This window comes from Typopeltis vanoorti, chromosome 1 (assembly GCF_054136105.1).
Source record: "Typopeltis vanoorti isolate ZY-2024b chromosome 1, IOZ_Tvanoo_1.0, whole genome shotgun sequence".
Taxonomy (NCBI): Eukaryota; Metazoa; Arthropoda; class Arachnida; order Uropygi; family Thelyphonidae; genus Typopeltis; species Typopeltis vanoorti.
The window spans coordinates 118,737,579-118,758,925 of NC_143549.1; the positions used below are offsets into that span (position 1 = coordinate 118,737,579).

General features: G+C 33.4%; 1 protein-coding gene across 1 annotated transcript in view; it reads right to left on the reverse strand.

Annotated features, from left to right (window-relative positions):
* The window catches only part of LOC150110350 (uncharacterized), a 163,440-nt gene that overhangs the window by 67,296 nt on the left and 74,797 nt on the right, over positions 1–21,347 (reverse strand). The window contains exons 9-13 of the mRNA XM_090396379.1: positions 19,369–19,432; positions 15,644–15,679; positions 9,633–9,704; positions 7,080–7,162; positions 1,006–1,167 (exon numbers count right to left, since the gene is read on the reverse strand). Coding sequence (XP_090252505.1) covers positions 1,006–1,167; positions 7,080–7,162; positions 9,633–9,704; positions 15,644–15,679; positions 19,369–19,432 — 417 coding nt within the window. The remainder of the gene's footprint in view (positions 1–1,005; positions 1,168–7,079; positions 7,163–9,632; positions 9,705–15,643; positions 15,680–19,368; positions 19,433–21,347) is intronic.

The following is a 21,347-nucleotide window of genomic DNA, read 5'->3' on the forward strand; positions in this document are numbered from 1 at the left end:
AAAATCCCCTATAGGCAACATAATCAGTCAATCCACTTGTGGTAGTGGTGTTATGCAATGATGAAGCGATCAGTAAGATCGAGGCTAACATTAAGAAACAACAAGATGCAATCAATGCTGCTGACATTTCGTAATCTGATATAGATGTGATCAACCAGGAATTCAAAGAATCGACAGGATTGATAGCAGATACACAGTAGATTCTCCACCTACATATATATGCTTGATAGCGCATAGATATCTAGCATGAAATAACATGGCAAGTATAAGAGCTTTAGACGTCTGCTATACGAAATGACGAATACTATTTTGAAGTTCCAGAAACTGTAATTGCTTGGGAACGCCTTTGCCAGTCTTGCGACATAAAGGCTTTTTTTTATGTCACACGTCATGGAAATGTTTGCTGTATATTTGGTGGCGGAAATATAATGATGTGGGACTGTTTGTAGTGCTTGGCAAGATGAACGCCAACCGGAGCGCAACAGTTTTCCATAATGTAACGTTTCCTCCGTAGGGAGAGCTTCAAGAAACAGACACTGTCTCTTTCAACAACACAATGCATCGAGCTATACTTTACTGTCTTTTGTGACATGCCTTAAAGAAAACCATGTTGGAATAATTGAACTGCTATGCACGTCATGCAGATCTCAACTCAAAATAACATCGTTGTCACAATGCAATGGGGTCTCTTTCGAATAGGTAAAATGTTTTCTCCTTGTAACTTGAGTATTTTTTAGTCTCTGAACAACCACACCTGCCGTGATGTTTATATACGTCCATAATTAAATGGATGCGAAACTTCCATTGAAGTGAATATAACCTTTGGATATTATAGAAATAATATGAATTCGAAATGTATATTTTTGATATATTTGATCCAAGTTGCCGTTTGGGTGGTTAACAATGACTATTAAACACTCACATTACTGTCATTATTAATTTAAAAGTCCATTTGCTAAAAGATTTAAATATGATAGCAAATAGGGAGTATGTAGCACTACGTACCTGAACATCCTCGTCGATAAAGGACAATTCATTTCCAATCAGGAATCCTTCAGGTGGAGAAGTGGCTTCAATTTCTATTTCTCTGGTAGTTTTATCTTCTCTGTCAAAAACTTGTGCCAAAAGTGTTATATCTGCCTTTTGTTTTTCTCCAGAAACAAAGAGCTAGAAGAAATTATGAACTTTATATAATACATAATAAATGTACTGGTTGCATATTGGAAAGAAAAAGCTAAGATCTTTTTGGCAATATAGCAGTCCCTTTTGTAACAATTTGACTAAACAGTCAAACTTAAATGAGGTTTAATTAAAGGATATTAATTCAAATACCTCTGTGAAATTTTTGAAGGTAAAGATAATAAAACACTTGTCAAAAGACTTGATGTGCCGAGATGGTGGTAATTAAAAGCGGCCAGACAATATACAACAGCTGAAAGCAGAAATACATTCAGATAAACGAAAAACGTAAAATTAAGGACGATAAAATAAACGCAGAAAATATGAATTACGAAATTGTTTATTTAAAGGAACTTAGAATAAAGAAAAGGAACATAACCTCATATGCACAATAAAAAATCAACATGCATGAAGGGTGCTTTTTCTTTAAAACGTCAGTCATCGGATGTAGATGAACTGCAAGCCAGCCTCATGATTATTTGTGTGAAACGTATTGTATTGGGAGAAGTTTGGTTGGTTCGAGAGTATACGGTAGTTAGGTTGGCTTGAGAGTATAAGGGAGTAATTTATGTTGTTTAATTGCAATGAGAGGGACAGCAAATAAGATCTTTTTGTTTACGGCACACCAGCTTGTTTTTATTGCTATTGATTCAGAACAATGTAATTTATATTCATTTTCTTTGTTAATATAATGGTGATCTTTTCGATTTCAGGGGTATTCTTAGATTGTTTTTCATGCAAGGATATCACTAGTAGGATTTTTATTGTTGATGATATGTTTTAGTTGACGTTTTCCTTGAAGATGAAAGTAATTATCCATTATTAGGAATAATATTATCTCAATAATATTTAACAGAACGAATATAACAAGTATTGAATGCTGATTGGAAGTTAAACTTATATAATACCCTATGGAAAGTAGCATATCGGCCTTAGTTATTGTGGTTCTATGCTTTAGCAAATTTTGTCGTTGCTGCTAGTGGGGAAGATAATTTTGTAATTTAAATATCAGAATATTCGTTTCATCATTTTATAAATGGTTTGGATATATGGGAATTTTAAAACTGTATGAGGTTTTGATATCTGACTTTGAGAAGAAGCGATGTGATTTTGGGTTGAGTGAATAGAGAAATCTATAGGTTGTTTGGGATGCTGTTCAGAGCTAAAGATTTCTTTAAGATAATAATTTCTTAGTTTAAAGTTGTGAGAGAAGATGAGTACTTGTAGTCCTTAATGAATTGTATTAATATGAAAGATTTATGGTAAGGGTGATAGGAGCTGAATTGTAAACATTTTCAATTGTATGTATGTGGTATACTTCAGTATTCATCTGATGATCGAATCGTATTCAACAGACAATTTTAATCTGGGGAATAAATGCGTTGGAAGAACGAACTAACTGTTGTACGAATCACAAAAATTTATTTTGTTTAGTTTCAACTAAACAAAATAAATTACATTAATTCTCTGTACTCTCAAAGCACTCTTACTCTCAAACCAAAACTCCTCCTCGTAATGCACAATTCACAAAAAAAAAAAAAAGAAAAGAAAAGAAAAAAATAGCTCATAGTCCCTTTTCGGCTATCCACATCTCATTCCTGACATTTTAACGAAATGGCCAGCAATCGTCATGTATGTTGCTGGATTATTCGTTTCCTTTGTTCTCAGCTCCCTCAAATTCAATTTGCATAAATCATCTTGTTCGTGATTCTTTCTTTATTTTTTTTTTATTGGTTTTACTTTTTTCGTTTATCTGAGTGTATCTGTGCACTTTTTTAGTATCTCGTGTTCACCTCTTTAAATTGTATTTTGTCTTGGCTTTAATCAGGTGTTTTGCAACATCTTTTTAACTATGTCTACCTACAAAATTTTCACACAGGTATGCATATTAATATCCTTTAATTAAAACCACAATTACATTTAACTTTTTTTAACATAATTGTTCCATAAGGGCATGCTCTTTTGCCAAAAATAGCTTAGCGTTTTCTTTCCAACTTAAAATAATTTTAAGTTGGAAAGAAAGATGGATCATGGCTTTTCGGAAATTTTCAGTTCTGTTTCTGTTTTGATAATTATTTAATACTAAATGAAGACTTTATAGTTATTTCTGTAAAATAAATTTCTATAATACTAATGTTGCTGAATTTTTATGCGAATCTCACAAATGTAAAATCTATCGAATATTATGGCGGTAATATAGAAACTAAGAATGAGAGAACTACTTCAAGTCAGGTTTCCAGTATGTAATGTGTGGCCACATAATGAGCAGTTAAATTCACACACCGTCTAAAGACATTCAGAAATATCTATGCCAACATTTCGAATCAAGCCCACGACTTGATTGGAAGCTCTGTCCACTCGGACTGGAAGAGTAGAATTAATCTTTATATTTGCTATCGAAAGGGATCTGTGAAATCAATTTTGTATTTTAACCTGTGCTTTTGCGTTTTCTATTTTTAATTTTGTAATTCATAGTAGCTTATCTGGTATTCCGAACTGTATCATAATTTCATATATAAGTTTTGTTTATTAATGCTCTCCTATGCTTGTTGGAAATCATCAAATATCAGAAGAATATTTCTATCAATTTTCAAATTCTCTCTAATAATTATTTAATTACATGTATCTGATCAGTTGCAGATTTTCCTTTAATAAAATCTGCTTGGTCGACATCAGTTGTCTTCCCCCATGAACGAGTTTAATCTGTTCTCCAAATAGAAATAGCTGTTTTCTTTTATTATACATGACAGAGAAATACCGCTTTAATTTCCACTGACTATTTTTTTTCATTTCTTTTATATAAATAGCAGATCAAACGCGTCCATTCTTTTGGCATTTGCTCTTTCTCCCATATAGTTAAATAAATTCATATACTTTGTCTTCTGGTTTCTTTCCTTCTGCTTTCAGCAACTGTACAGGTATTTTACACTGGTGTCCAAAAGCTAAGGAAGAACTATATTTTTATTTGTATATGAAAAAATGTTCATAATTACAGCGAAATATGTATATAAATTTATTACGTCCATATTGTCAGCACACTAATAAATTATATTACACAAAAATGTGTTACTGTTATAAATTTCTTACAAATTAAATTTCATCACAATTTTGGGCATAAAGTACAGTGCCTACAGAAAACTATGTGGAGAGACATTTCAGTATAGAATATGTACTTCTAACTGCGATGCAGCCTCTCACAACTTCGCATCATGCTTAGCACAAAGTGAATCAGAAGTATGTTTTCTAGATAGGAATTTCGTGCAGCAGTGCGTCTTTCTTTTGCGTCCCAAACACTTTCTATGGGATGAATCTGGGGAGAGTGCTGTACACTCAATTCGATTAGATTTCTAGAAATATCTGCACTGTATATGTACAATGTGGTGTGGCATTGTTATCCATAAAAATTAATTCTTCGCCTACAGTAAAAAGGAACAATAGAATATGACGTTCAAGAACTTCGATGCAATATCGTTCACAAGTCATAGTCCCTATTTATAGCACTTGTAGCTCGGTGCGTCCATTAAACATAGTGCCATTCCACCTCACACCATGAACTCTAGCATCTCTGTATCTATCCCTTTCATAATCATTCTCACGATGGTGAGCAGTACCACTTTCACACTAGATCAACGCCACTGAAAACGTGGTTTACGATGAGCTGTGGATAAAGGGACGCAGACTATAGACCTTCGGGTGAAACTGTGCTTGAATGGAGCCGACTTGCAAGCTGACCTGCAGTGGTGTTTTACTGTTATAACGAAAGCAAAAGTCTGGAACTCATTCCGTTGGTTTGAAACGCTGCCCAGAGCTTGGATACAATGCTATGTGAAACGCCAAACTGTCTGGCAGTCTCAGTAATTTAATTCTCCGGTTTCTTTTAAGCTTTCTAATAATTGTTTCCCCGCGTGAAATCATTTATTAATTCTTAGCCTTTGTCTTTGCGACGTTACAAGACATCCAAGTCTGCAACTTTATTCCTTCGCGAAACGAGCTTCCTTCAAACACAATTATTCACTTTTGCGTTTTATCCTGTTGAATGCTATCACTTGACCCATTTCTGCGATATTCAAAAATTTGAATGTGTATCCGCTTTCTCTCTTCGTAATGGTCAGTTATACACATTGCCACAAGCTGATTCGTCTGAATCTGTTGTTGTAATCTTCAGAAATAGAATTTTTTCTATTTCTGAAGAAATCTTCAGAATTCTTCAGAAATAGAATCTTGCTTTGATGGTAGCTTTACAGAATCATCTTCTATAGTAACAGTTGGTATAGAATTTTGAGTTGAAGAAGTAATTCAGTAAAGAAGTTGAAGAAGAAGTTCAGTAATATACAAAAATATTCTCTCCATCTGTTTTTTTTTCTTCTTTTATTTGTACCATATCTAAGATCACTCTTGTTCCATTGTGCTCATTACTTCATTAAGGGCTAGTCTTTTCTATCATCTCAGGTTATTATTATTTATTTATTTATTATTCGTGACAGACACCTCCAAGGAGTCCAAAGGCTCATCGGTTTTACCTGTCTTTCGTCTCGGCTCTTTATATTTAATTTATTTAATCCTAATTGGTCTTATAGTAAATTCCGTGTACGCTTTCTTTCTTTTTTATTGCTTGAGTATATTCTCCATCAAACCAATCTCTCTCTCTATTTTTCTGGTTTTCGTATCCCAGAGTTTCCTTTTTCTTTTTTTCTTTTTTCTTTTTTTGATGTTTTCAGAAGTCATTTTAATATATGTCCAGCTTCTTTCTATGTCTTTTTCCATATCTATATTTTCAGTCTTTCCAAGGTAAGCGTTCGTGTGCTTTTTCGTTTCTTTCTGTTTCTTCGCTGAGGTTCTACTCTTGAACTTATCTTTGACGAGATAATGATCAGCAGCACATGATCAATATGATTAAATGTTGCACATTTACTCAAAATGTGAGGAAACATCGCGTCGTGTGACTGTAAGACTGAAATGTGTACTGTGTTAGGTTTCCACTGTCTGTCACCCTCCACATGCAGTGCAGTGACACACTTGAAAGACATGCCATATATATGGAGCCAAATCAGTAAAAGGGTTCCGTAGTTCGGCAGATGGATTGTACACCAAACCAAACCTGATAGTAACGAATCGGGAGTCTTCCCTACAAGTTAGCAAGAAATCTTGCTGCCACTTTCTCTGCCGAATCATTTGAAGCGTGAGTCCGAGTAATAGCGGTCTGCAAGGTCAGTACTACTTATGGGGAAGGGAGTGGGTTCTATCTGTGTTGGCGTAATGGTCGCAAATATTTCACCACCTAGTGCGTGTCCATACTCTATTTTATACTCTTCTTTTCTTCCCACCAATAACAAAGGATGACATAACGAAATACAGTTTTTTGCGAATGACAAAATAATTACCACAAAAAACTACCCCAACAAAGTATAAAGAAACGATAAAAATTTAATCATACACACACGCGCGTACGTACGCTCGCGCGCCCATGCACACCGGCACGTGCGCAAACACACATAATAATCCAGTAAAGTATTTCCACATCCACTCATCAGACTTCATGGCCCAAAGAATTTTCTCATTATTACACTCTTCTAGCCGCTTATGAAATACATATATGAGTTGAAAAAGGTTCTTGTGGTTCAAGACTGACTCTAGCATTACTTTATTTTCATAATTACATTAAAATCTCATACATTGTGCGTAAAAGTTTTATTTTCACGATTATTTATATCCACACTGTACCAGAGTAATTAATATTCTAGAACTATTCTATTACCAACATATTAATACATTATTCTCAATAGTAATCAGAGTTAGAACATGAGCAAAATTTCATGCTAATAAAAGAATATAATAGTTTTAAAATACTTCAACTCTTTTAATTAAACAGTAGAATAAATATTTGGAGATGTTATATTTACTTTCATGTTTTTGGCAAATTGAAACCATGGACTTCTGATGACAACGTCTGACTTTCCATTTAGTATAAGGTGTTTTCCATCAGCTAAAATAGACAAAAAGGAAATATCAGATAAAAACATTACAAGAAAACGATTAGGGTTTTTTAAGCCATGCTTATATGATTAGAGTCATAAAGATTTCAAAATAAACTATTATGGATGTTCCTTGCCTTTAAACGCTCAACTCAGTGAACATTATAATGAATGAAAAGGAACATGAACAATCACAGTAAGTATCTAATTAAACAGCGAAATGATTTATTACAAAGATGATTCGATTCTCCTTTTCGATCTACAAGCATTTCAATGTAAGTCTGCAGACATATGCTAAAAGGGTATTCAGGAACAAATCATGATAAATATATTGAGTGAAGTTCAACTTGGCACCGAGTTTAATATACAAATGAGAAAATAGAATATATATATATATATATATATATATATATATATTGACAATTCATTTTAACTCGGTTGGAATATTATAAAATAAGTTTAATGACTGTTACCGAGAGAAAAGATGACAAGATATATTAAACAAGATACAACTAGTTTACTAGTTTCGTTACAAGAACATCATCAGGTATCATACTCAAAGAAATATATAAAATATTACAGAGACTTAACATTGTACTAACAGAACAAGTGAAAAAACAGTAGCATGTTTGAAAAAATGCAAGTATGAGTTCCATACAAACGAATACTACGCGCTGTCGCGAGTGCGCCAGTACTGGATAGAAGCAACGTGTGCGTCCGAGAGATTGTAACTCAGGCTGTTGTTGATATGAGAGGAATCTAGAGAAATTTCTCTTGATTCAACAATCTTTCTTTCGAGTTCATCGTAGCACACATGGATATTAGCAGTTTGAGTCCAGTTTACAATGTGTTGGCGGCCTTCGTCTGCGTTAGCAGAAAAGAGAACGTGGCTAGAGAGAGAGCGCTAGCTCTAGTCCTGTTATAGGAGATATCTCTACGGTGTTCATCCAAACGTAGAAGGATGGATTTAGCAGTCTGTCCATAATATGGCTTTCCGCAATCACATAAAATCTTGTAGACTCCTGGAAACTGAGTAGGAAGATGTTTCTGTTTATATTTGCAGAGTAATGAACGAAGTTTAGGAAGCGTAGTGTAGCACGTTTTAAAGTTAAATTTCTTGAGAATCTTTGCCAGTTTTGGTGAAAGAGAGCTGATGTAAGGCAAGGAGATGAAGGCTCTTGGGGGAGGGGGATCTTCAGCAGTAGTTGAGTGCCTGGGGGAAAGAAATTTGTCAATCTTCTTTGGAGAGAAGCCATTGTTAATAAACGTTTTTTTAAGAAAACTGAGTTCATTTATAATTTCTGTGTCTTCTGTAAGTAATGATTTGGCTCGGTGGGCTAAAGTGGAAATAATACCACATTTTTGTGGGGGATAATGATGGGAGGAAGCATGAAGGTATCTGTCAGTATGAGTAGGCTTTCTAAAAATTGAGATTTTAATGTTCTCAGCACATCTGGTAAGTTTGAGGTCTAAAAAGGGAAGGCAGTCATTTGATTCCAGTTCGAGGGTGAAAGAGATTTTTTCGTGGCATTTGTTTAGGTGGTCTAAAAATAAATAGAGGTTATTGACGCCGTCTTCCCAGATGAGGAAAATATCATCAATATATCGGAACCAGACTTTTGGTTTAAAGTGAAAGGAGTTAATAGCTTTTCCTTCAAATTCGTTGAGAAATATATCCGCAAGAATCGGAGAGAGTGGGCTGCCCATAGCCAGACCTGAGTTTTGTAAGTAGATCTTGTTGTCATATTTGAAGTATCCTGACTTTACGTTGAGAAATATATCCGCAAGAATCGGAGAGAGTGGGCTGCCCATAGCCAGACCTGTAAAGTCAGGATTCGCGACAGCGCGTAGTATTCGTTTGTATGGAACTCATACTTGCATTTTTTCAAACATGCTACTGTTTTTTCACTTGTTCTGTTAGTACAATGTTAAGTCTCTGTAATTTTTTATATATTTCTTTGAGTATGATACCTGATGATGTTCTTGTAACGAAACTAGTAAACTAGTAGTATCTTGTTTAATATATCTTGCCATCTTTTCTCTCGGTAATAGTCATTAAACTTATTTTATTATATATATATATATATATATATATATATATATATATATATATATATATATATATATATATATATATATATATATATATATATATATATATATATATATATATATATATATATATATATATATATATATATATATATATATATATATATATATATATATATATATATATATATATATATATATATATATATCTGTGTGTGTGTGTGTGTGTGTGTGTTGCTGTTTTAAAGGAACTGAAACTTGTATTCTACCATATTAACTTATGTATTTTCATAAACACTTTGGAGTGTATTATCTTAATATAAATTTCAGATACACTATAAAGTCTGATTTTTTTTCATATACCGATTACTCTATTTTCCATTTACTTTACTACAAGAAAAATATTCTTTTAGGAGAATTGTTACTTACTTGTCGCTTTTCCTGCCCTGATGTAATAGCTCCATCCCTTGTCTAAACAATCTCTAAATTCACATTTCGGTTCTTCAAGGAAAAGAAAGAACATTATTAGTTGTGAAAGAAGCTAAGATGTTAAAGAATGATTGTTATATTAACAACCGAGTATTGATTAAAATATATATGAAAACGAGTTATATATTTCAAGAAATCTAGGATGTGGTGCGCTTCTTTTTATTTTTTATGTTTTATCTTCCTAAATAAATGGGCAAAGTTGACCATATAACGCTTATTAATTTGTATAGTTAATTCAATTATTTCTGTTGACTTTATTATTACGTGACACCTCCAAGGAGTCCAAAGACTCATCGAAGGAGGGCGCCTACTCTACAACTCTCTGTCTTCACTACTCACAATCTACCAACTACATCGAACCGCATCATCTACACCAATGCCATCTACTTCCCATCACCACCACCACTAGTATTTTCACAGACAACTACAAACATCCATGCCCAATACGCGATTCGAACCCACAGCCTTTTGGTTGGAGAGCGGATACGCTAACCACTTGTTCAACGAGGCCGGCTAACTATGGATATACGTGTAAAAAATTCTCATGCATTTTTGTGAAGTGAGAAGTGTAAAGTGTTCGAAGTGCAATGATACTTAATTATCAACAGTGTAATATTCTTGCATTCTTTAGCTCTTGTTTATTATGAATCTGAATTTAGTATCCGCGCGGTTAGCCTAGTGACTTTGCGCTTCGCAACCATATGCCTGGGGAAGGAGTGTCCTAGGTTCGATTCCCGTCTACGACGTGAGGAGCTTAAGGATCTTCCTCAGCCATAGCTAAGTTAGCCGGTCTTGGGCGTGGGCAGCAGGGTTTTTTCCGCCAGTTTATCTGGGGTTTTTCATCCAGCAAGCAGGCAAACCGGCCCCGTGAACACACAGGTTACAGTCATAAATACTTACGGCAAGGAAGACAACGGGAAACCACCTTGCTCATAATCATCTCTCCCTAGAATGGTAGCATATAGCTATCCTCCCGCGGCCGTATGGCAGATGGGAACCAGAAGAAGAATTGAGTATAGTCATGGGAGTGTTTCTCCCACTTTTCTGCGCCGCCTGATTTGATTAAGGATATACCTCAGCGGCCCACTATTACCCGTCCCTCCGATAGACATATTTTATCACCAGATGTAAGCTTCATAAGCCACCCCTAAGTGCAAATATGTGGAATAATCGGTATAACATAACCTTAATATTTTTCAGTGGAAAATTAGGAAAGGAGTGGTATATATTGTGATTTATGCTAAAAAGTGAGAAAAATTTAAAGTATTTCGTTGTTTATTTTATTAAAGCATTTAAATCAACAAAGAATGAAGTTTGTATTAAAAAAATGGCAGTGTTTAAATTTTTGCTCTGCTTTATAATATCATATTGCTGGTGTCCTTGAAGCATTAAAACGCACTTTCTCATGTTCATTTGTATCTCATTCTTGTGTCATATAATTATCCGTTTGTTAAGTGAAATGCTCATTACGATATAGTTCGGATTAAACGTTTTTTCTTTGTGTAATTAAAGGATATTTTATTACATTAATCCTTTATAAATACGTCGGTAATAGTAATCACAACGATTTTTCAGACCAATTGTCCTCTGTTTATCGTAATTACAATATTTTGCGAAGATTAAATTGGTGATATGATAATTTAGTTTTATTTTTAATTTTAATGAAATTCATGACCAGAATTACTTCTCTATCTAAATTAGGAGAATAAATATTAATTACTGATTTATAAAATATCTTTAAAATAGAAATCAGATTTAATATTAGCGTAGATTGGCATATAGTTGATATAATGTTTTAGACTCTTCTACATGGAATTCTCTAACAGAACACTTGAATTCGCAATAGTTAATATTTTTAAACATTTCATATCTTACTTCTTTTGAGCTTTTATTAAAATATGTCATCTGGCCTTTTATTCAACTAACTTTCTGATTTTGCAAGTTTGTGCTTTTCTAGAATATCTTATACTAATAATTAAATGAAAAGTTTATTATGCATATTGCTACATAGCTGCTCAAGCAAATAATTTTCTCCTTTAAAAATTCAACGTGATCTGCACTTAAAAAGAAAAAATCAGACATTCCGCAAAACTCTCTTGTTATTGCATCACTTAAAAATAGGCATGAATTTAACGAGACTTCCGTACATTTTGAACTGATGGAGACGACTGTCTTTGAAGAGGTGTGTCTAGCCAAATGGAAACATCTACACAGGCCTCTTAATTCCATAGCGCTAGCTCATTTCCCGCTGAAGCAAGATTCTTAGTTCATTTCTACTTGCGAACTACAGGAATTTTCAAGTCATTTCTTTGACAAGTTCTATACGTAGTCGATCTCTTGCACTGAAACCCCGAAAATACGTTTACGGGTTTCCTTTCTCCTGGAAACTCAGGTTTTTCAACTCGTAAACTCAGAAAATCGACCGTAGGACACACTATTCCAAAAAATAATTTATATAGAGTTATGATCAAAGAGATGGCCGGCACCATTGTCTGCCATCTCTCTTACCCGGGTTCCAGTTAATATCAGTAACAGTCGCAGATAGGCTATTCTGTGATTTGCAAAGCGTAGAGACTGTCTACCTGTTATTCCCAAAAAGATAGTTAAGGTTAAATGACTTTCCCCCTTTGAGAAATAAAAGCATTAGAAGCTATTTTATTTCTCGTCAAAGGCCGCCAGTCAGAAACTCAACACTACTGTAATTCATGTTTGAAAGCTCGGTATTATTCTTTCGTTTAACCGTTTTTGATACAAAGATTAAGGCTTTAGTTAGATAGGGGTAAAACGCCATCGCCTACTCCCTATACGGGAATAAAAGCCTTTAGCTGATTTTTCTTTTCTGATTTTTTTCATGAATAATAATTATTAATGTCATGAAGGCAAATACTTCCTTCAGCACATCACGTTTGGAAGTTTTATATTTTTAGTTTTTTGACAAATAATTATTATTGATGAAAAAACCTAATGATATATAGAACTTCCAAAGATGATGTGCTGAAGGAAGTATTCACCTTGTTTGTATGATGTGTTTTATGAGAACCAACATGAAAAAGTTTGCAGTCCAGTGCAACCCTAAATAAACATAAATTATTTAACGTCAAATATGTATCGTCAGCAGAATTTTCTGTTAAATGTCATAGTAGTTCTTACTCAAAGTTTGTATTTAAGTAAACTTCTGAAATTGTCAAAAGATTTAAGTTTACTTTTGTTACTTTCTTTTACTTAATTTTGTTTAAGTTTATTCTTAGTTGACTCTCACCACGCTACCAGCCAAGACGTCTATAGACGTTAAGATTATCATGGATGCGAAGTGCATATTAAAATTGCCATACCATTGATATTACATTGAAATATATGATGGATACGAAGCGTATGAGGATGCGGATTTGATCCATAATGGCTAGTAAGGTAGTTAATAACACTACAAACAAACAAACAAACAAACAAACAAACATTTTGTAACTGTGATCAAACAGGCGCATTTTATGTATTTCATGGGATACAATTCAATACTTGAACTTGTTTTTCTTCCAGTGTGTAAGAAGTGTACACTAAAACAGGCTTGGTTGAACATTGTTCAATGATTGAACAAGTCACTTAGAAAGAACTGTATTTTAAGTACAAAATGAGTGGAAAGATGCAATATTCAAATACATGCATTATATGTGCTTATTCTATTGGTTATACGATAAAAAACATTATAGTGTTCCTTTTATTATCTTACAATAGGTAGGAAAATAAAGGCAATGTTAAAGAGAAACAACATGCTATTTTTTAAAAAATCGTATAAGTCCTTGTTTCTTCTTGAAGGCTCTTTCCTCTATCTTTATTTGAAGTTGTCTACAGCAGTTTCCCAATTACAACTAACATTCCATTTTTCTTAGTATGGTTCATTTAACCTAATCTCCTCTTGGAACACTTCATCTCGTAAAGTTTTAAGGAAAGACGTTAGTAAGGATGAAGGAATATTTAATAATATTTCTATTTTAACATATTTTATTAAAGTTGCCTAACTAGTTCTGCATATCTTTCCGTTTTACCATCGCTGAAAACCATCCACTAATATCTTTATGAGCGATTTTCAGGATTTTAGTTATATTTTGCTGACATTTCTAACCTTCATCTTTTAATAATTTAGTGATTTAATTGAAAAAAAAAAAGTTTTACCTCACGTTTGGCTTTTGGAATTTTTGGAAATAGCACAGTTATGTACGGAAATGTAGATGGCAACACTTTAACAAACTTCGTTGTGAAATTTATTTTAATATACTACTGTGGTAAAAACATTTTCTTAGTATCTGCTTTTTCTTATGCTTCTATTTTATGCTCTCCCTTTTCTCGCCGTTTTGGCCTTGCATACTTAAAAGTAATGCAGCTTTTATAATATTACGAATATTCCAGCCTTTGTACTTTATTGCGTTCATTTATTGTACATTTTTCAAAATTCTCCTTCATACTCACTGCAAGTGTGAGAGGTATGGAGTGATTCTCATTAATATTAAGAAAGAAAGCCGCTTTTATGCTTGTTTGAAGACACCACAAACAACTCCTAGTCTTTCCTTTCTCTTCGCTATAAAAGTAAAAAATTCCAAGAGTATTAAACTATGATTTTGTTTCTATTTCTACAATTAGAATTTTTATTTCCTTAATAATGAGTTTAGATTACTTTAGGTTTTATTAGATAATTTCATAGAGTTAACTAGCTCGCTTAATTCATTTCTATTCAAGAAATCTTATATCATGATGACCTCTTATCCATAACGAAGGAGAGGGGTCATTACTGCATAATCTTGTGGTAACAGCAGATGAGGTTCTGAAAGATTTACATAACGACACTGTTCGTTTGGCAGATTCTTGGTTTAGGAATGATATCCATTATTTCATATTCGTAGAAAATCAATGTACATTATTTGTACTAACAATCCATTATCATCAGTTAGCTTCTCCAAACCATTGCAGTCCGAAAACTTGGAGCGACCTTTATCATGAATCCTTTAAGTCAATTAACTTGACAAGAATTAACCCAATGATGATGATCGCAGATTATTTTTTTATTTATCCCATTGTCCGCACCCAAAGTGATGAATGCATACAGCCCTTAACACACGGGTGATCTATCATTGCATATCATCTGAAAATTTTCACGAAAATCAAACATTTCAAATAGACATTTAGCCTCAGACGTTGACCAAATTTTACCACGAAACACTGTCTTATAGTTCAAAGCACAAACTCTTGTTATGTATAACTTTGGTTATTGAGGCATTAGTAATATAATAGGTATCATCGATTCTGATGGCATACTATCAAAGATATATATGATAATATTGAATAAGGTAAAAGCAATTTTGCACTTTCTCTCATTGGTGCACTATAATTAATAGTCATCTGGAACATGTTTGATCTAATTCTAATTACTATAATGCATCTAGTTGATGGCTCATTTTTCGATTATTTCAAATTACATCTCTCATTTGCACCTTGAAATTCATCTTTTATGAATAATCTTTAAAAGGCAGGACTCTGTTAAACATCGGAAGCGAATTTTATGTGTCTGTTGATTTAGAAGGGTAATATCAAGACGCAGTAATTAATTTTCCTGATTTATACTATAAACTGTGACAACTGTTTGGCTTGAAAATTCATTTCATGATCGTGTCTTGCCCATTTTTTGGAATCAATAATTACTTAAAAGAAGTTAGCCACATCCCCAGAGAGAGAGAGAGAGAGAGAGAGAGAGAGAGAGAGAGAGAGAGAGAGAGAGAGAGAAAGTGCTCTTAAATGATCTAAATAACATAAATCTCCTTTACAGTTGAGGATATTAAATTACAATCATGACGAGTTATTTTAATTGTTAGCAATATTTTTTAGTGTAATCTGCACACAGAGTATTTACATATACATTCATACGCACTTTTAGATTACAGAATGTAACTTATATAATTACTTACGATTTTTCTCCAGTTCTATAGGATTCTGACTGTTAGCTGAAAAAAAAATAGCGTGTCATATGATACTGAATATAATGTTAAAATCATAACTACAGAGGAATTGTGAAATTCCCCAAGTGTGCGATTTAGTGGGCAATCTGTTATTCTATATTTCATATTCCCTAAATTTCATTTTAAAGAAATACGTAATCAATGAAGTCAGGACAATTAGATAGATTACAAGTGGCTAAAACAAACCTTCCAAAGCCTCCCAGATTCTCTTCATAAATATGTGTAGACTTAATTCCAATTACAGTGATATTTATTTCCCTTCAGCCTGCAAGGCCACACACACACACACACACACACACACACACACACACTTACATTCAGATTTTATTTTCAGTTTCGTCAAGTGCTACTCACCTATTGTCTTAATTACACTTTTTGATTAGTTTCGTCTGAAAGGTGGTATCTGATCAAATATTCACTCTGATGTTAACATTTCTGACAGTTTCCAACTTGGAATCTTTTTCTATTGGGGAAATAACTTTTCTTTGGAAATTTTAATGTTTGTAAATCCATCTCGCTTCCTTTCCTAACTGAAAAGATCAAACAGTTGACTATACTGAAACATTTTGTCACAAACGATTTTACACAACAAATTCCCAGGTTTACCAGAATACTCGATAACTCTGGTCACTCTTCAAACATCTAGATCTTTTTCATAATAGATACTATTCTTAGTGAAGTGTGGATTTATCCTATACGCATTTCAGATCACAATATAGTGTTGATTTGGAAGAATAAATCTCTTTCATCTGCGTGCCGTCGAACGTTTTTAATTAATTAATTAATTTTAAAAAATTAATTAATTTTTAATTCCAAGTGGAATGAGCTTCTTGTTCTACTATCTGATTTCTTCGGTTGAATTATTGTTTCCGTATTGTGATTCAATGCTTTGCATTGAATTTGTCACAGAAGCGATTGTTATGTATGGGAACATTTATTCACTTTAAAAGTGTTGTCCCTTATGGAAATATGGTTCTTCAAAAGGTTTGCGAAGGTTATAAAAGAGAAGATCCAGATATTGCAATCAGGTTCAATCCAATTTTATTATCCTTTGTTTATAAGAAAGACCGATATAGCTGGAAGCGTACCATTTGCGCAACCAAAACTAATTCTAGAATAATTAAAAGCAAGAAACTCGTATCATTTCAAAATCACATCACAATTTCTATTCTCTTGCCAAACTATTGTTCGTAACTTCTATCCACTGTGCTTCCCAGTTTTTTATATATTATTTATTTTTTTTAATTTTTTTGGAACTTGAATGATTCTATTGTGTCTGATCCCCGCAAAAAAGAATCAACGTCTTTGATTTTTCGCCAGAAAAATCTAGTGAAAACTGGATAACAAAACGTCTCCTAGTTCTAATAACATTCCTCCAATTTGTCTGAAGGTTTGAGCTCCAGATCTGACACTTATTCTATGTTTAACTCTCTCTCTCTCTCTCTCACTCTATTGGAATCTGACTTTAGTTTGGAAAATACCCTATATTCAAGCTATCCTCAGAAGTCAACAAATGTTTACCATATAATTACTGTGTAATCTGAATCACCTCATTTGTTTCTAGTGAAATTGAGAAAATAATTACAGTAAACGTCTACGCTGCATTAGTTAATGCTTTAAATGCTCGTAAAATTCAAATCCAAAAATTAACATTTTCTTCCAGTTTTACTTTTTACAACTTCGAAATATCTAGATACGGTTGAATCTAGATTTTAATCTAATCTCACTTCACTTGAATATATTTCTAATAAAGCACAACGAAGAAAATTAGACTTTACCTTACTCATGAAGCGTTACTTGGTTTCTGAACAGCTATAAAGTTTAATTCAAATTAGAAATCCTTCCATCCATTGAATACTGGCCTCACGTTTGGACATTATCAAAATGCTTGACTCAGTATAGAAGGGAATAATTAGTTTCATTAATAACTCTTCTTTCAGAATTCACTCATCTTTTTCACACAGATTTTCTATTTCTGAATTTTGCATTTTATATAAATATTTTCATTAGAAACGTCTATCCGCAGTAGTATAGGTAATTATGTCATTATAAAATAAACAAAGAAATTCCCTCATACATTAACAACATAGGGAAGAAAAAAGTAAAACCTATAGCATATTAGAAGAGAAGTAGGTAACGGAATCTTATGTAGATATTTTCTAAAACTCAATGACTAAAATTCCTCAAAAAATACCGAAGAATGAAAAGCTATTCAGGAAGTGAAATAGATAAAAGAAGAAAAAAATTCTGGGTTTGAAGCAAGGGCTGGATAAGAATGATGACTAGTTCTTGTTTGCAGTAAAACAGATTAGAAAAATGAAGCAGAACTGCAAACGAAACAGTTCTATATCGGCTTCAACATCGGCTTTGAATACAATCTGGCCAAAACAAAAATAAAAGATTAATATATTACAATATTTCTTTCCTTGCCACCGTTCCTTATAGGCATAAAACAGATAGGAAATAATAATCCATTGGTTTAAACTGTGTAATCTGCACACACATGCCTTCATGATACAATGTCATGGACAGACGTCCTTACCTCGGTTTAAGGCTGATGGGGTCATGAAGTTAGTTTTTAGTTTAGTAATAATGCTCATAGAAGTACCTTAAAGAGGAATCATGCAGAGCAGAAAGAGAAACCCCATGTGGCAGATATTTACAACAGCAGTGAGTCAGCATAGTTTTATCTCACCTGCCGTAAGTTTTGTAAATCTGAAATACACATGAAACAAAATAACAGAAAAAAAAGTCCACTCAAAAATGAAAACAACAACAACAACAAAAGAATAGCATAAGCTAGGAGAATTAGGTTTAAAAATTAGAATGCATCTAACTCTAATTTTTTGATAAAAGTGATAAGGATTCCATTTACTTTTTTCTTTCTCACTTAGCGGTATGCGAATAACACTCAAACACGTTATGTCTGAATGCTTTTGCCAGTCAAAATCAGACGTATCCTGGAAGTATGACCTGTCTATCTCGCGTCCTCTGCGAGGCAATTTACCATTTTTACATCTCGTAGATTATCTGCTAAAACATTTTATTTTAAGATATGCATCTTTGTTTGGCCACGATTGTAATGCATTTAGTTCTTAGGATTGGAAATAATTGTTGGAATTTGACAGATAATTGATTATAACTCATGTTTATAATTTAGGACTCAGCTAGGAATAAAGTGCAATTAATTACTATTTCAAAGTTTAAAATAATTTAAACTTTGAAATTTTAAAGTTTAAATTAATCCTTCACGATTGTGCCAATTCACTGGCATGTATGCAAAAAATGGCTTTCCTACTTCTGAAAACTGGTGGCAGCATTAAATAGAGACAGTCTTCTAAAACGAAAGAGCAAACATTCTCTGGGACTTTAGAATACAAAGAGATCGGCATTTGGAACACAATATACCTGACATCACAATTATCGAACATCGACAGGTTTGGATTATTGATATAGCAGTACACAGTGATAACAACATTAACAACAAAGAACTGGAAAAAATTACTAAATATCGAGATCTGGCAATCGATGTTGGCCGACTGTGGCTTAAACACATCAAAGTCATCCCAAGATATCATCCCAAATGATATCTGGTTGTGACTGTGTATCAGCTATATGAATACAAAAATAATAATAAGATTATGATGATAAAAATTACATTGATCTATATTTACCTTCAAGTTTCTTAACGGCTATAGTGGCTTTAATTGGATCGGCAACTTCGGCTTTCATCACGATCTGGGCAGAAGAAAAATAAAAGGTAAATTTATTACAATATTCCATTCCCTAGCATCGTTCCTTATAGGCATAAAACTGACAGAAAATAATAATCGATGGTTTTGTCTGTGTAGCTGTTTATGCCTTCATGGTACTAGGCCATGGACAGACGTTGCTAATTATGTTTAAAGTGATCGTGAAATTACTGTATCAGATCAACTGCTTTTTCTCTGAATTGTTTGAGAAAAAATCGGATTTGATGGGATAATTAAACATATTCCTTTCGTGATATGGAAATGGAGACAGGATTGCATTCTTTTTCTGGTTAGTTTTCGGCAGGAGAATACCTGATACTACCTTACGAGTCAGTGCCTTTTATATCAGACAATCTTGAAAGAATGTTTATTATAATACTAATGTTTTATATGCATTGCTTCTTGCAGTGCTTCCATAATATATACATTTTTGGTTCGCCAATTACTGGATGTTATGAACAAAAGAATAGTTTTTAAAAGACTTCTAAAATAATGAGTTAGCCGGTCTCAGACGGGAGCAGCAAGTTTTTTTCCCTACCATAAAACAAGTAAGCTTGCCAGAAGAACAAACAGATGGAATTAACATACATAATATTTTGGCCTTAAAATTGGAAACAACGCACCTCTTAATTTAGACTATCTTGGTACTCCTATTTCACAGAAACGATTCATAGATTATTCAAGACTCTTTGCTGAACAAGAATCGTTTAAAATATTTCAAGAGGCTAATAAAAATGTGCTGTTCTTGAAATTTGATATGAAACCACTATGGAAGTTTTATGTCTTTGTTTAATGTAGAAGAAGTATTTGGAAACTCTTTCACTTCATATTTGCATCGGTTAGATCAGTAACATGAAAGAAAACAAAATTCGACATAACGGCATTTTCATCTGTTAAATAAGCGTGACTGGAAAGATTTCGAAATATGAACCTTTTATTTCAATACTTCATTAAACGCAGGCTGTTGTGTTCTATGAAATTATCTATCAAAGTCTTCGCAGGCAGGTCAGTTCTTCCACAATGACATGTTGGAGAAACATCATCCTACTAGAAGTACATCGATCCTTAGATTAGAAGAAGATAATTGTGATCTGTATGCTGGATGATACACCATCTACAGTTTGTGATTGTTTTTCTTGCATATGGACTGTACGTGTGATCTAGCAGTATCCACTTTTGATTGATGATTGGGAATTGCTTTCTCGCCTAGAACAGTAACCGCTCACTTCAATCATTGGGAATTGATGTTTACTTGGATCGCATTGTGGACCTTCTTTCTGATATAAGTTGGGAGTCGGACTACGCCTTCAAATTTCGAAACGGACAACTTATTTTGAAACTGACCTCTTATTGTAGGTGCATTGGAAGTGGTCCTTTACAAGTTGACCTTTGGGTTTCCTTGTTCAGATTATCGAAATATATCCATTTTTCATCGCAGGTAACAAATAGCTGAATGAAATAATCCCGAGAATTGGTGCATGCTAAATTCTTTCTGATTGATGAATTGATGCATGCTAAGTTTGAAATCAGCTAGTACTGATTTCAAAAGTTAATATTAAACAGCGTTAGCACACGTTGGTTTTCGACTATCAGCTGACCAGAATGATGCGATACACTTTTAGAGATAATTTTCCCTTGGAGTATTCAGTTCATTATTAAATGGAATATACATCCTATGTTTTTTTGGGGGGAGGAGTAGCTTCAGTGCCTTGATTCCTCTGATCGATGTCGCTTCAGAATGATGTCCACAGAGTGGTTTCTTCTAGAAATGATATTGCTGGGCAATGATCCTTTACAACCAGTCAAACGCAACTCTTTTCACTAGGATTTAATTTGTTGATTAATTTACTGTTGTTGATGATGTTAGAGATGCTTCTAACCGTTCGAGATAGTTATGCTGC